Source organism: Arachis ipaensis, chromosome B1 (assembly GCF_059453495.1).
Source record: "Arachis ipaensis isolate K30076 ecotype BB chromosome B1, ASM5945349v1, whole genome shotgun sequence".
In the NCBI taxonomy this organism is placed as follows: domain Eukaryota; kingdom Viridiplantae; phylum Streptophyta; class Magnoliopsida; order Fabales; family Fabaceae; genus Arachis; species Arachis ipaensis.
Window position 1 is genome coordinate 5,796,664 of NC_142436.1, and position 14,664 is coordinate 5,811,327.

At 28.7% G+C, this 14,664-nt stretch overlaps 1 protein-coding gene across 1 annotated transcript; it reads right to left on the reverse strand.

Annotated features, from left to right (window-relative positions):
* Nucleotides 1–11,562: 11,562 nt before the first annotated feature.
* LOC107608860 (transcription factor DIVARICATA) lies at nt 11,563–14,070 on the reverse strand. The gene is made up of 2 exons (XM_016310649.3): nt 12,684–14,070; nt 11,563–12,273 (listed from the first exon to the last, which is right to left on the reverse strand). The coding sequence occupies exons 1-2, from the start codon at nt 13,169–13,171 to the stop codon at nt 11,742–11,744; spliced, it is 1,020 nt and encodes a 339-aa protein (XP_016166135.1). The 5' UTR covers nt 13,172–14,070; the 3' UTR covers nt 11,563–11,741.
* Nucleotides 14,071–14,664: the final 594 nt, after the last annotated feature.

The window sequence follows — 14,664 nt, forward strand, 5'->3', positions numbered from 1 at the left end:
ATAAAATTCGGGATTTGGATCCTCTAAATTTTGAGTTTTACTTTAGAGAGTAAAGTTTGATCTCTCACCATTTATTTCATAAGTGGGACCAAGAGAAAATATGAGAGAGAAACCATTTAAGGGTGAGAGATCAAACTTTACTCTCTAAAGTGAAATTCAAAAGGGTAAAGTACTAAATTAGTCCCCTATATTTGGGCGTAATTTTGTTTTGATCCTTAAGGTTTAAAGTGTCCTATTTGAATTCAAAAATGTTTCATTTAGTATCAATTTAGTCCCACAGTGAGGTCAAAGTTAAATAATTAAAGAAATGTCCTACATAACAACAGTACAAGAACAAAATCGATAATCTAGAGAACATGTACAAGCTCCAGAGGCACAAAATCAAACGTTGATGCTTCAATACATTTATTTATTATTTTTCTTATAATATAAATAAAATATTTTCTATAGAACTAAAGAGAATGATAAATAAATGTATTGATGCATCAACGGTTGATTTTGTGCCTCTGAAGCTTGTACATGTTCTCCAGATTATCGATTTTGTTTTTGTACTGTTGTTATGTAGGACATTCCGTTAATTATTTAAATTTGGCCTCACTGTGGGACTAAATTGATGCTAAATGAAACTTTTTTTGATTCAAATAGGACACTTTATACCTTAAGGACTAAAACAGAATTACGCTCAAACATAGGGGACCAATTTAATACTTTACCCAATTCAAAATTTAGAGGATCCAAATCCTAAAATTCGTATTCTCGTATTTTATTCAGAGTTTTTATTTTGAAATATTATATCAAATTTAGATCTATATCTAAATTTTTTAGCTACTAAATAATATACTATTACTTTATTTTTTAGAAAAAAAAAAAAGAATGCATTTTTCTCAAAAATAGAGAATGGAGATTTAGAATTTAGTATTTAAAGAAAAAAAAATTAATAATACTAATTGAGTTACATAAAGGAATGATTAGGAGAAAAAGAATGTCCTTTACACACAAGACTTTGTTCAACTTTGGGTCCCATGTCATATGCAAATGAACACATTAAAATATTTCACATGGGAAATTTCAATTCATACTCAACTTGGTAGACCTCATAATCTTATTGAGAAGACACCATCTTTTACCCTTCTATTTGTCCACAATCACTAGACTCCTAATCATGAACTCTGTTCCTCAATGCTCAATATTCTGGTTTATTCCCATTATGGGGATATATGATATCTTTTTAAGATACAAATTGCATTAACCAATGAAATTGAGATTTGATGCACCAGCTTTCCGTCCTCTTCAACTTCCTTATCAATGTGTAACATAAGTCCTAATAATAAAAAGGTAGAAACTCAGGTGGAGTTGACTTTATGTGAAGTTAATAGTTGAGAACTGTTAGATGGTTTGACTAATTTGATTAAATTTTCATCTAACAGCTCTCAACTATCAACTTCACGTGAAGTCGACTACACCTGAGTTTCCACCTAATAAAAAATAACACCATGCCTTAGATTCTAGGACAATTGAAAGCATAGTGAGAATCCTACCCATTTCTCTCATAGCCACTTTAGAAAAAAGGACTTTGTGATCAAAATGCTAGTTGCAAAGACTTTGAGCTTTGTTGACCCCCCATGAAAAGGACAAGAGCTTTGTTACCAAATTTTTATTTTTTAACCTTCTTTTTTTTTTTTTTTTGGTAGGACTAAAACTTTGATTAAGGGGAAAAAGCTTGTCTTAATTTTAGAGTAAGGACATCTAAGTTATAATTTTTGTACTTTCAAGATAGAAGGACATTAAGAACATGTTTTGATGAAGAGTTTTAAATTAATTTATGAAAAAAAAAAAAAAAAAGAGAGAAACTAAAGAGGCATCTCTACTATCCGAATATATCTTTCTTTTCTGTTTTAGGACAAGAACTAAACACATAAGGCTAATATGATTCACAATATCTTAGGTAGCATGTAATTATGCTTGTAACTGTTTGATTCTCCACTAAAATACTTATTCTATATTATTTAATTAGATGCTTAATCCTCCATCATACACCAAAAAGAAAATTGTATTGTAGTTACTACAAACAATGTGGTTAGAAATGGTGCTAAGTGTTGATGGAAATGAGGAATAAAGTGTCCAAGCTACTTTTTAATTCCACTTGCAAAGAAAAAAAATAAATAAAAGGTGACACTTTCAAATTGAAAAGGATGGTGGTTGGTCTTGTCACATATTATATGAAAAAAGAAAAATTGAAAACCGACTTGGAGGCCCACGTGGCAGATACTGCCATGCAATGTGTTTGTTTTTATTAGAATTAGGGTTTGCATATACAAGATATTTTTTTTAGCCAAGTTGCAAAGGGATAAAAACAAAGGGCCATCTTAAAAATTGAACAAATTATTTTTGGAATTTCATTGAAATAATTGACAATAAAGTTAGCAAAAAAGAGTGAAAGTACTCTATTACTTTCATAAAGGTTTACAATTTTTCTTTTTCTTTTTCTTTTTCTTTTTCTTTCCAAAGATTAATTGTTGCAATTTTTGTTGTTGGTTAATGCGTCATGCACCTTGTGTATCATAAACATCGTTCAACAGGAAAATAAATAAAAGTGAAACTGTAGTAGAAAGTAACACATTGGTTTCAATAAATTTAAAATAGAGTAACCTATAAAAAAAGACATCCTTGAATTATTAAACTACCGAACAACGTATTTTTTAAATTTATTAATGATAAAATACTTTCATAATTTTTTTAAATATGATAAAAATAACAAAAAAGTACAATTTTTATAAATAGCAAATGAGTTTTATATTTGACAAATTACTTGTGTATTTAACTTTTTTTTAAGAATATTTGAATAACTATTTAAAAAATATATGCAAAAAGTCAAACCAAAATTCAATCTCTAGATTTTTGTTAATTTTTTAAAAGTATTTTTGAATATTGACAAAAAAAAGACTTGTAAAAAAAATATATTTAGCGTATAATTATTAAATTTTAACATAAAAATATTTTATTTTTATAATTATGTTTACAAAAAAATCATATCAAAATTCAAGTCCTTTATGAGAGTTATATATTTAATAATTAAGTACTTTATTGTATTTTAAAATATTTAAAAAAAAATTGTCGAGTTAACAAATTTAAATGATACTTTTATCAAACAATTTAATAATTTAGAGACATTTTTAATAGTTTATTACTCCTCAAAATTTCCAACTTCATGTTCTTGCACAATTTTACTATAAAGTCCACTAAGCTGAACCGTCCAATATTCAATCATTCATTACTTTTATGAACCAATGGCATTGTTCATACTTTGTCCTTAAGTGAGTAAAATAAATAGAAATAATCTAATCATATATACAATCATAATTTAATTTGTTCATAGAAAGAAGGAAAGCTAATATTAAGTGATGATTTATGCATCTCCAATCAAATGCACATAATAATATGTGCACTTTATATACCAGTCAATTTCCCCACCTTCTTCAAATTTGCAAATTGACCACTTGAACTCATTTTAATAATCAATTGTTAAAAATAATAATATAAACTTATCAAGCTTTAGAGGTCAAACCGTCAAATTAAAGTAATATATTCCAGAGAGATATAATACATTTATTTTCTCTAAAACAAAAATAATTTTATTGTTTTCGTTGTTTTTTTCTTAACAAAAAATTTAAAATAGAAAATATTAAAAAATAAAAATTAAAACACAAATGAATCAAACCTTTAAAAACTTAAAATGTGTTTAGTTTGTGTTTATACTTTTAATATTTTTTGTTTTTTGAATTTTATGAAAAAAATAAAAATAAAAAATAAAATTTTATTATTTTTACCATTTTTATTTTCTTTTATAAAATTCAAAAAATAAAAAATATTAAAAATAAAAACGTAAACCAAATGCATTCTTAGAATCTTCCGTATTATACCTTAAAATTTGGAGTTAAATCTATCCTAAACTCTAACGGCTCATTTTTATTGATATGGAGGTTTTGTGTGTGTTATCTAGATATGGATGCATGAGAGCACAATACAGATATGTGGGGCAGCTTTTTTGCTAATGTCAGGTCCAACAACTCGGATGGTGCGAGTTGTTTGAGCGTCCTGTTTTGCACAGCAAATCGGTAGGTCCGATTTGAGGAGGAAGAGATGATGAAATTCTGGATGATGAAAATCGTACCATCTGAGTTGTTAGTAGTGTTATTTTTTTTGTGTTGTGTTATGAAATCGGAGGGTCCGACATGCATTTTTTTATTATTTGTTTGAATTTAGTAGAAGTAATCGCATGGTCCGATTTGGTTGGGACTTTAAATAAAAGTTGGTGAAAACTGGATCAGAACAACCACTCTCGCATCTTCTTCTTCTCCTTCTTCAACGGTCCTTCTGGTTTTTAGTTTAGTTCCTCTGTTTCGTTACTTGTTTAGTAAAGGAGCCAAAAATCTAAAACTCAAGTTTATGAGCTTGTTAATGTGATTGAGAGAAATGAGTGACAGAGTGTTATTGAAAGTGTATTATTTTGGTCAGATTTTGTTATAAACATCTGAAGGAGTAACATTTGTTTGTGAAAATCCATTAGATTTGGTGATTCCTTTTACAATCTCATTTGAAGAGCTCAAAGGTGTGATCTGTGAAAAGATTCATTCTGAGAGGGCAAGAAGGATATCATGTATTCTATACAGAAATCCTATACAAGTGTTTGGTGGATTCGTCCAGTTTCAAACGAAATATGTAACGGATGAAGCGAGCATGCAAGATATGTTTTCCATGTATATTGAAAATCGGAGTCAACTCTCGTTCATCGAGTTGTATGTTGAGTTTGAGCAATCTGAGGCCGACCGGAATATTCTACGGGAGGATTACAATAGCGACAGTGAAGAAGAGTTCTAAAGCAACTACGAAGTTGTTGGTCCAGATGGAGATGAGGTTCAAGGTGACGGAGCTATGGCTCCGGATGTGTCTGATGTGGCAACTGCTCTGGCAAACGATGTGCCGTTTGAGGAGCCATCATTTATGCGAGTTTTGGATTTGGAAGCCATGCATGTTCCGGAGTTTTCGGATTATATCAATGCAGGTACGTAATTCTCCATAATTATACGAAAGATTGGAATTTTTTATTAATTTATCTTGATAGTTGGATCAAGTAGCTAACTTAGGTTTGAAAATATACTCTATCAGTATTTCTTTTTGTTTACCTATTTGTGTATTTAACTCTAAGATAATAAATTTATAAGAGAGTTATTGATTTAGTTAAATATAAATTAGAATTTATTGGTTAAGTAGTAAACTAGTTAAATATTCGTTAGTATTTATGAGTTAATTTAGTAAATTAAGTAATTATAAATTGGAATTTATTAGTAAATTAGTTTAATTAAAATTGGTTAAATTGAAATTTATTAAGTAAATATAAGTAAATTAGTTAAATTAAAATTTGTTAAATTGGTTAAATTTAGTTAAATTAAAATTAAGTCAATATAAATAGGAATTTATTAGTAAATTAAGTAAATATAACTAGTAAATTAGTTTAATTAAAATTGGTTAAATAGAAAGTTATTAAGTCAATATAAGTAAGTTAGTTAAATTAAAATTTGTTAAATTTTTAAATTTAGTTAAATTAAATTTAAGTCAATATAAATAGAAATTTATTAGTAAATTAAGTAAATATAACTAGTAAATTAGTTTAATTAAAATTGGTTAAATTCGAAGTTATTAAGTCAATATAAGTAAGTTAGTTAAATTGAAATTTGTTAAATTTATTTAAATTAAAATTAAGTGAATATAAATAAGAATTTATTAGTTAATTAAGTAAATATAACTAGTAAATTAGTTAAATTAAAATTAGTATCTGTTAGTAGATTAGTTGAATACAAATAAGTATTTGTTAGTAAATTAGTTAAATATAAATAGTTTGGAGGGTTTTATTATAATTGATGCAGTAAAAATTTGTTTTACCTTTATTTTCGAATGTTTAAATATTTGTGTTTTTAAAATTGGTTGTATGGCTGTTCTGGTGGCAGAAATTTCTTTTGTCGCAGATGGTGAATTTGCCGTTGGGATGGAATTCAGTTACAGGGAAGCTGTTATTAAAGCGATAAAAGAGTATACTATACGAAGAAGCGTAGATTACCGGGTGTATGAGTCTGAGCCGTTGATATTTTATGCGAAGTGTACACAGTATGGGTCAGGGTGTGATTGGCTTATCCGGGTTAGCATGATCAGCCGGAAGTACTGTTGGGTTGTAAGGAGGTATAATGGCAGTCACACATGTATCAGAGCCACAATTTCTCACGATCATTCTAAGCTGGATTCGACCACGATTGCAGAAGCAATTAAGCCGTTGGTTGAGGCTGACCCCGCCTTAAAGGTAAAATCGGTTATAGCAGAGGTGCAATCGAAGTTCAATTACACTGTTAGTTATCGGAAAGCATGGTTGGCTAAGCAAAAAGCAGTGAAAAAAATATTTGGAGGCTGGGAGGCATCGTACGAAGCGTTGCCTATATAGTTTGAGGCCATGTGTCACAAGGAGCCGTCAGCTGTTGTTCATTTTGAGACTATGTCTGCATATCAAGGCAATGACTTTGTGACTGATATTCGGGTATTGCATCGTGTCTTTTGGAGTTATTACCCCTGCATTAGAGCTTTCAGACATTGTAAGCCAGTTGTCCAGGTGGATGGGACTCACTTGTACGGAAAGTACAAGGGTTGTCTACTAGTGGCAGTGTCACAGGATGGCAACAACAATATCGTCCCAATTGCGTTTGCAATTGTGGAGGGAGAGACTTCAGATGCGTGGCACTTTTTTCTGAGTAACCTTCGTCCCGATCAGCAACATAATATGGCACTTCACATACCTCTGTATACTTAATTCATCAATCAACTGAATATTTTCTTTTAGATCCCGCAGCCAAGTCAGTTTTATGCAGCATCCTCTACACTCTGACTTACGCGGTGCCACTCCAAATTGATGCAAACATTTTGCCTCCAACGCTGAGAAACTACTCATTGTCATCCCAGTAACTGGAAGACCATTCGTCGGGAGACCAAGAATTAAAGCCACGTTTTCAAGAGTTACGGCACACTCACCAATTAGAAGGTGAAACGTATGTGTATCTGGGTGCCACCGTTCTATTAGAGCATTCACGAGTGCTTTCTGATTTTGTACGACACCAATTTGAGATGCATGATAGAATCCAGTAACTCGTAAATAGTCCTCCACCCGATCGTTGTACCGATCCGGCAGAACTGGATGGTCACAGGTCAACATTCTTAATTTCTACAAAAAACATAACAAGTTATTAGTCAACTCACAAACTATTGCTAACACAACAAATATTCACAACTAACTCAACAACAAATATTACTTAAAACCAAACATCTGTTATAAATTATTTGACTTAACTTGACTAAAACAAATAATTACTACTTTCAAAATGAATTATTAATAACATTAACTAATAGATACAAATACATAGATTCATAATACATACATATACATACTTTCCTACTCAAATCTCAATAAAATTAGTAAATTAGAGATGCTGTTTTTTTTTATTTACGATATATCAATAATTTTTGTAATATATAACATTATTATTATCTGTTTTATTAATTACCTATTAGCTATTACTTAAATAAATTTAAACATATATTTTGAAATTTTAAAAAATATTAATAATTATTGTCAATATCTTCTTAAATTCATTTTCTAATAACAATAATAATTAACTTTTCTAACAATGATAATTACAATTAACTACAATAAAATAACATACTTTTATAAATTAATACTAATAATCATTCAGTTCTTATTCACCGACTATGTCCAACTGTTCATTGTAGTCACAATAATATTAAATAATATCGTAACAATTATAAATAATTAAAAATTTATAAAATTTTTCAAAAAACAAATTGTATCCAAAAATTAATAACAATTCGGTTTAAATTTTATAATTTATTTTCTAAATATTTTAATATTTCACTTCTTCGAAAATTTTAAAAATTATAAAAAAATATTAAACAAATTAAAAAAAATATTGTGTTTCTTTCTTTTAAACTGCAACAACAAGAATCGTATATAGCATCATCATTGTAACACACTAACAATAATAATAATTAACACACTAACAATATTAATTTTTATACACAAATAGTAAAAAAATAAAAAAAAATTAAAATTACTCCTAATCATTCTAATGTATATTTCTAAGCTCAGATCCTAACAATAATAATAACAACTAAATTTTTAACAATAATAACTATAATTATAAAAATTAAAAAAATTTTAAACAAACTTACATAATCTGGAAAACTGAGATAGTGCATAATATGAAGTTTAGGGCGATCAACATCTTTAATTTTATTTTTTCTTGACATTTTTCTATTCACTCCACCATGCAAACCCACCACCAGAAGAGGAATGAAGAACAACAATAGAGTTTTGGGGTTGAAAGTGAAGGCTCATAGTTAAAACTCGGATGGTGAGAGTTTTTGTTGCATCCAGCAACTCGGTATGTGGGGCACCGTCTGGGGAGCAAGGTTTGAGCGCTGCGTGTCCACCATGCATCAACTCGGACCCTCCGTTTTCGTTGCAACATGTCGGACCCTCCGAGTTGCTTATTGTCTGTCGCACGGTCCGATTTGGTTGACACCCTGACACCACATCTATGTTCAGCACCCCACCTTCCCATAACTCGGTTCAACACATTTCAGGGATCCATATGAAAATTAAAAAGTGAACTCTAACTTATATTTTAACTTTTGTTGGTTTCTACATATGTCGTAATCGATTCTGAATCAATTAATATTAAAAAAAAAAAATTGTTAGGTAGACAATAATTTTTGTTAACAATATGAATAATAGACTCTAGAATTGGCTCAATAAAATAAAAAATATTTTACTCTCAAATTATTATCTAAATTCTAACATTAGGATAACTATTTGCACATCTAATAAATTGAACATCTATTCATTATTAATTGTGTATGAGTAAACTAAATCAAAAAAGAATAACTATCCAATTAAAAATAATAAATATAATTATCTCCATACCTATTAAATTGAACATTCGATATATCTATTGTTTACATTATTTAGTATTCTCATTGTCTACCTATACATTTTCTAAAAAAAAAATGTTAGAGTCAAAATGGTGTAACACGTATACTAAGTTATTGATCTTTAACTTTAAGTGATAATTTTTAAAAATAAAATAAAACTGCTCTTAATTTATAGACTCTCCCAAGGGAAAAGGGTAGTAACTAGTAAGAGTGTTGCAACCGTGTCCAATGTGGAATATGAGAAAGAGAGCACACTCACTAATTTTTAGATGGAAAAAAAATCTTTAACTTTTGGTAATTATTTTAAAAGATAATAAATTTTTTAATAGAAAATATTCAATCCAATTTTTGAGATTTATTTTTATTGGACCGATTAATTTTTGTAACAGTATTTTTTTTTTTAGTACAGAAGTTAATCAGTCCCATAATAATAAAGTTCAAAAGTTGATTAAGTATATTTTTTTTTGTTGAAGATTTCGTAGTCTTTTTAAAGTAATTATCAAGAATCGAATTGAGTTCACTCTTATTAGATCCTTACCACTTTTTCAAGTTTAATCATGAAGAATAAGTGGTAATTGACCATGACATTAGTACTAAATGTAATCTGTATTAGCAGCTTCATTAATTATTTAATTTGATATTTTCAATTATGATGAGGTCCACAAAGCACTCTCTGTGGAAGGAAGGAAGAGAGGAAGATATTCATTCTCCCTTTCAAAGAAAAGCAAAATGATGTGGTTCTCACCCAAAAAAGAGAATCTCAAATTCTCCTTTCGGTCTTATATATAATAAATTCAAGTAAAATTTTTCTATTGAATTTTTCATAAAAATATTGACATATAAAATTCATATGAAAAATATGGTGCATTTGTTTTGTATTTTTATTTTTAGTAATTTTTGTTTTAAAATTTTATAAATAAAATAAAAAATAATTTTTTTTATAAAATTTAAAAAATAAAAATACAAACTAAATGTACCCTAAATTTTTTCAATTTTTAAATGTTACACTTGCATATATATATATATATATATATATATATATATATATGAATCAATGATAACGAATGTGTTCCTCTCATTTCATTACTACTAATAAGGAATACATTAAAATAAGGTGGTTAATTTAGAAAAGGATAAAGATATATGTATCAAGAAGTTAGACAACCAAATTGTGATCAGTCATTTGTTCTTAAGTAAAATATTTATAATAAAAAATAATCATTACATTAAATGTAATTTATTTGAAAAAACTTATTAGAATATAATTAGGATCAATTAGTATTATTTAATATATCTGAATATTTATGATAGGAGATTACGTCTTTATTATTATGATTCTCTTAATCCCTATAAATACCCCTTATATATTGTACCTTTTAACACACTCAATAATACACTTTTCAGATTACTCTCTCAGTCTCTTGTTTCTAACAAAACTATTTTTTTTTTTGTGACAATTTGAAACTACTAAATTATACATTATTTAAAGTTAAAAAGGTAATTTATAACTAATGGCAAGTTAATAGGCTGAAGAGTTATTTTTTTAGTGAAGCAAGGCTTAGGTTGTCTCCACAAGTGGGTTCAAAGAATTTGGCCAATCAAAATAAGAGTAGTGAAACATTTAAAATTATGTTTTAATACATAGAGGCTCCGTACATATAGAATCACATAATAATGATAATAATAATAATAATAAAAACACTATGATGCTTTATTTGGGCTTAGATTCTAGTGTCTATTGAACACTATTACTACTCTACAAGGTGATCAAAACCTCTTGGGAATTCCACATGAAACACATTATACAACGTATGAATTTTAATTAGATAATGATTAATATTCTAAGAGTATTATTTAAAAGGAGAATGCTAGGTAAATAATGACAATTTTGAACAGCTGAACAACTACCAATCAAATGAAAATACACTACACCTTAATTTAATGCTATTAATTAAATTTACTCTTTTAACCCTATTAATTCACATTATTTACACATTGTTCAAAAATCTTGTTGATTACCTATACTTTTCCTATTTAAAAACACTATAGTTAAAAAATTACAAATTCTCTAAACCAATGTCTTTATTAAAACTCTTTTTAACTAAATCCTTAAAAATTAACTAATTAATTTGTTAATTACCTAATGAATCCTACTTGTACATCTTATCTTTGGAGAACAATTGCTAAGGTATCATAGTACAATTTTATTAAGCGAACACTAAAAATTAACCATCAAATCAGCCATTAATATTAAAATACAAAAATATACACTAAATCACTCATTCATAATAACTGAGTTAATGATTTCTTGTAAGGTGTACACAGTATTTTTTATCCTGCTATGAATCACTCAACTAGTGAAGCTTTAGAAGTTATTGAAAAAACAATAACTATATGCGCCTTCCTTAAATCACACTTAAAACTTATGCCTAAGAAGTGTCTTAAAACAAAAAACATTTTCCCTATTTTCATCTCTCTCTTTTTAAATAGACTTAAAATCTAAGACAAGAATTATGCAATATTCTAATGTAAATATATTCACATATGATAAAACTAGGAAGGAAAATCGCACAAGCACTATTTTACTCTCTCTCTCTCTATAATATAAGTGAAGAAAAGATAGTACTAGTTCTAGGCATAAATAATTTGAATACAAGCAGGCATATATGATAGTAGTGTGTTGTAAGGGACAACTACATTTGGAAAGCAATGTTTTGTGTCTGAAGTGCTAAGTAAGAAGACTGATTAAGAGCACTTTTATGCATATTCTGACCCTGCATCTTAAAACCATAGGAGGAATTAACACCATAATGATGAGACATAAAAGCTTCATCATCATTGTTGAATCTCATAGTAGATACTCCTCCTCCTGAATTTGACTTAGTATCATCATTATCATTATTAATATTATTGTTCCATTGGAATTTCCCTATAGGATTTGAATTTGAGAACACCATGGAATGATGGTGTTGTGGTGAAGTGGATCTCTTGCTGCTATCTTCTGAGGAAGGATTAGCAAGTGTTCTGTTGTTGTTGTCTGTGAGATTAACTGTTGTTATGTCATGGATGCTTGCCCTCCTCTTGTCTTTGCCGCCGGAGAGTTGTCGGATGAAGTACTTCTGAGCATGGCTCGCCACCTGAGTTGGCGTCCGAGTGATCACGAAGTTGCGCGAAATGTTCCTCCAATCGCCTTTGCCATACTTCTTTAGACCAAGTAGGAACAATCTGCATAAACACAACTTTTCATGTTCAGGTCTCAATCCAACAACCAAAAACAAAACATGAATTTTGATTAATGCTAACTACAACATTCAAAGCTCAAAAAACCTCAACACCAATAACAACAATTACTCATTCAATCACTTTCATCTGTTACTGTCACTCTTTAGTACATTATGAAATAAACCTATCCCAATGCTAGCACTAAGCTATAATTCTAAATCTTAATAAATACATATAATTGTTCATATTAAGGAGATTATAGACTATAAATTACATCCACCAATGCTTACTTTCCTTATTAGATTTAATTCTTATGTTTTGTTACCATTTACAAGTGTATCCAATTATGAAACTTTTTATCATTAAAATTAAACTTAAAAAAAAAAAAAAGAAGGTAAGAGTGATAAGCTTACTTATGCTCTTCTTCAGTCCAAGGCACACCTTTCTTCCTCTCTTGTTCTGGTGTTTTTGAAGATCTCTTTGCAGCAGCACCAATTCCTTTAAACCCATCATACCCAGAACAATTATTGTTGACCCAATCCAATGTAAAAGGTGAAGTAGTTGTTGTTGTGCTGGTACTGTAACCTGGAATTGGTACCAACCCATTTTCAATATCACTAACATCTGCTAACAATTCATGGTACTGCTTCATCACATCAAGAACAGTTTTCCCTGGAATCATCTCAGCTACCCTGTGCCACCTATCTGGTGTATCCTTATCATGCAAAGCAAGAGCATTCTCAAACAATTTGTTCTCTTCATGGGTCCATTTTGTGCTGCTCCTATTATTGTTGTTGTTGTTGTTGTTGATGATGTTGTTATCTCCAAGAAACCAATGAGTTGTGTTGTTATGATGAACATAAGGTGAAGAAGGAGAGAGTACTTCTACTTCCCACTTCATCACACCCAACTAATTAATTGCACAATTTATGTCTATAATTTCAAAGATTTCAATGAAAAGATTCAAACTTTATAGAGAAACAAACATGGGTTTTGAACTTTTGAAGCAGAGGTGGAGGTTTTACCACAACACTACTAAGGATAAATCCCACAAAGAACCTTTTTTTAATTAAAAAATAAATAAAATTAAAATTCAAAGGAATCAGAATACCCCTTTTTTATGTGTAGGACAAGTGCTCTACAGGAATCTAGAAAAAAAAGACACACTTTGTTTTAAAATTAAACAAAAAGGAAATTTGAAGAGAATAATACTCCTAAATTGAGATTGATGAAGGAAAGTATTGTTTCCTAATTGGTACAAAAGGATTAACCTAGAACCGCTACTGAGATCTAATTCCCATGAAAAATTGAAAGATAACAACTTTCATAGATGGAAAGTTCTTACAATTACTTACTGCAGCTTCTAACTTATGCTCAACCCAATTTAGAAAGAAGAAAATGAAAGAAGGAAAATAGGAGAATGCAAAATACAATGAATGGTGGAAACCCAAACTAGGAAAGTAGCAGAAAGACTCAAGAATTTAAAAGGGTCTTCAATAAGTTTGAAAAAAATAAAACTTTTTTTGTGGGGGAGAGACAAAATTGGATTTTTTTTTTTTTTTAAGTTCCCTTTTCCTTGATTCTGAGGAACAGAAAACAAAGGGGGTTGAATTATATGGAAGCTGAAAGCAAGGACACTACCAAGCTTCAAGGAATGAATAAAAAATACAAACTTTGGTTATATAACAATAACAGCAACAATGATAATAATAATGGTCTTTCACAAAAGGGGGAAAGCACAAGAGAGAAAGTGGATGAAGCTGGTGAGCTTTGATTGGGTGCAATATGTTTATGGATCCTGCAACTATATAATATAAAAAATTATAAATTAAAAAAGGAAAAAAAAAAAGGAAAAGTTCCCTCTTATTATAATAATAGGAACCCCTTGCTACTGTGCACTTTTTTCAAAAAATATGTAAATAAATAGGAAGACATATATATTTCTTTTACAAGATGCTCTGTTATTTGTTCACATATGCTTGTCAATTTTATTTTATTCATTACTATTTAATTATTATAAATTATTAATCTTAAATAAACCTTTTCTTCTTTTAAAATGTGAATTTTTATTTTGGTTTAAAAGAAATTGGTTTTAGACTTTAATATTTAAATCAATATAGTGGAATTTAATGAAACAAATAACAATAAGAACTAAATAAATTGACTTTTTTTAACTAATCATTAGCTAATAAATAATAGATGAATAAAAATTAAACAGAGAAAATTTATTTTTCAATTTTTTTCATTTTATAATTAACTAAAAATTATTTGAACTTAAACTTTTATCTATTTTTGTTGGAGTGACTAAAAAATGAAACAGGAATTGGCAGCTCATCAAGCTCTCCTGTTTTGCACTAGTCAATGAAACTCAGTTATATGTATCATAATAATTGC

Bases quoted from the DNA above. Each gene is read 5' to 3' on its own strand.
- LOC107608860 (XM_016310649.3), bottom strand. From the start codon at position 13,171: ATGAAGTGGGAAGTAGAAGTACTCTCTCCTTCTTCACCTTATGTTCAT. The intron at 12,274-12,683 runs GTAAGCTTATCA...GTGTTTATGCAG, and splicing joins TGGACTGAAGAAGAGCATAA to ATTGTTCCTACTTGGTCTAA.